This window comes from Penaeus japonicus, unplaced genomic scaffold, assembly GCF_977035675.1.
Source record: "Penaeus japonicus unplaced genomic scaffold, GWHDUDI00000001_assembly GWHDUDI00000003, whole genome shotgun sequence".
Taxonomy (NCBI): domain Eukaryota; kingdom Metazoa; phylum Arthropoda; class Malacostraca; order Decapoda; family Penaeidae; genus Penaeus; species Penaeus japonicus.
The window spans coordinates 37,449,974-37,452,473 of record NW_028234405.1 but is presented as its reverse complement, the minus strand read 5'-3'; the positions used below and the strand labels follow the sequence as shown (position 1 = coordinate 37,452,473).

The 2,500-nt window shown below is 40.4% G+C and overlaps 1 protein-coding gene across 2 annotated transcripts in view; it reads right to left on the bottom strand.

The window, feature by feature from the left end:
* Positions 1-1,994, bottom strand: part of LOC122264373 (crustacyanin-A2 subunit-like) — an 8,623-nt gene extending 6,629 nt beyond the window's left edge. The window contains exon 1 of one of the 2 annotated variants that reach the window (XM_043033242.2): positions 1,875-1,994. Coding sequence is in view for 1 of the 2 variants with exons in the window: in XM_086531979.1 (XP_086388105.1) it covers positions 1,244-1,278 (35 nt within the window). In the remaining variant the exon portion in view is untranslated. Of the gene's footprint in view, positions 1-1,243 lie in introns of both variants that reach the window. The other variant, XM_086531979.1, reaches the window with a different exon arrangement.
* Positions 1,995-2,500: the final 506 nt, after the last annotated feature.

Here is a 2,500-nt window from a genome sequence, read left to right as displayed (position 1 = left end):
CCGATACATTCAAATATGAAAAGGAGAAAATGATTAGAAAGGATATCGGATGTGACGTAACGCAAGACAATTACCGTGGCCTTTGAAGTGGTACTCAGTTACGCAAGGCGTACACACCTTCTTTCTTTTTTGTTACTGTCATGTAAGAGACTGTTTTTTTTAAGCTCTTTTTGCAGGCTAATATATTTTTTTTACTCTTCGGTTGCCACGATGCCTCTTCATTAAACAACACATATAGTGAAATTCCTCATGAACAGCCGTTGTGATTAATACAAATCTTTGAAACTTCTTTTTTCCCGTTTTCCTTCCTACGAATAAGAAACCTGAATACGACTCTCAGGAAAATTTCATAAGCATCAGCCTTAAGAACAAACCGTTGTGGAACAGAAGTATCCGTCACCCTTTTACCTTAATAAATTTCTCATTAAATGAAAGCCATATTCGGTATTTCTAAATGTCATAAGGCTACGAATACGGTTCACTACGACCTTGGAATAGCTGACTGTATAAAACAAAAGCCTTTTTTGAATTTGATAAAGGTTATCTTTAGAATCAACCGACAAGTATTCTGAACAAGGAATGTAAGGATGCTATCCCTCTCATAATGATAATGATAAAGATGAAAACAAAGGCAATGATGATGAATATAACAATGATAATAAAAAAAAAATATATGAAAAATAAAGAATTACACTGGCAAGAAGACCTATAAAATGTGCCCAACCAAAGAACACGTCCTAATGAGGATCACAGGACGGGAATTGAATCCGTGTTATCTCGAGCTCTGAACAAAGACCATCGGAGGATTCATTCTCTGCCAAACTTGTCTTGTGTTTGGCATTTAGTCTTTTCCTTTCTAAGTCTGTGTGGGGGAAATGCCTTCAAGACAGTCTCTCCTAACTTAACAGATATCTAAAGAATTGAGCTTGCACACACACACACACACACACACACACACACACACACATATATATATATATATATATGTGTGTGTGTGTGTGTATGTGTATTTAAATATATATATACATACACACACACACACACACACCATACATGATAATTACTTTAGGAATGTGTCATAGACACACTAATCTGATTTATCTTATTTCAAGGTGGAAAACAAAGTAACAATAATCAACACCTGATTGTGTACCCACATAACCACCATTAGTGCTATCATTACGAACATCTAACATCTTACTTGAATTAACCATCCTCTTAACCATAATCTCCAGCTCTCTACCTCATTATCTCAGCTTCCAGATCCTGAATATTCATGCGATCCAGGACAGTGATGAGTGAAACGATGGGCAGCGCCTGGTGAAAAGGCAGCGATGTTATCAAAAACTTGGTGGTTTGGGGCGCTGAGACGACGCACACGGGCGTGTTGGTAATTGGGTTGATGGGTTTGCCTGGTTAGATATGCCAGGCAAACACTTGTAAAGATTCTGTTACGAATGTGTGATAATACTTGAGATTTTGATGTAACGATCCTAATATTCACGTAGTTTCAAATGTGGATCCTGGTGCTACATGATGATAATAATGATACGCTTGCAATAGTTGAGAAATCATGATCGAAAAACGAAAAAAAAAAAAAAAATGATAGCGTTGGCATTTCTTCCTTGTTCAGAATTATTCCAATAAGTATAGGAAATTTGCGTAGATGAAAAAGGATTTACGTAATGCTCATGATCAGTCTTACCTATCATCACAAATGAACTAATCAGATTCCAGATTAAGGAATGGTTATTCCACCCAAAATAAACGCAACAAGCGAAAGCAAAAAAAAAGAAGAAAAAAAAAAAAGGCATACAACCACACAACCACACAACCACACACACACACAGGCAACCACGAGCCCAACCCTATACCTCTCGGCAGGACGACTACAACGGAGGATCACGACCGCACACCGTAAAAGTAGGAGACTAACTGCTGGAGTTTGGATCCCGCTTCTCGGAACTCAGCTGTGGCGACGGGCGGCGTGGGTCGGGTGGGTGGATAGGGGTAGGTGGGGACGGCGTTGGGTAGGGGAAGGAGTAGAGCAGGTGAAGGAGGCTGCGGGAGCATGAGGGGAAGGGAGAGAGCTTAGTGTTATTCGCGGAAGAGGATGGAGTAGACACCGAAAACGAAGGTACGGACAGATAGGGGGATTTTGGAAATGAGAAGAAAGGAAGGGCGGAGAAGCTCGATTGAGGGAGGGAAGGATGGGGGGGGGGGGAGGGGTGAATTGAAGGATATGGAAGAATAAATGCAACGCGGGCAGAGGCATGATCGGCGACAGAACAAGAGAAATGAAAACAAAATAGGCAAGGATGGTTGGTTTAAAACGAAACAAAATAGAGGATAAACAAATAGAAGATCTCACCGGCAACAACAACAAAAGAGATTAGCAAAAAAGATGAGGTGAGTGTCGTCGGACCCTAACTAATCCTCAAGGATGAGAACCTATGTTTCTCGGTCCAAATGACCCTAACCTAAACCAGCCTCATCTAAC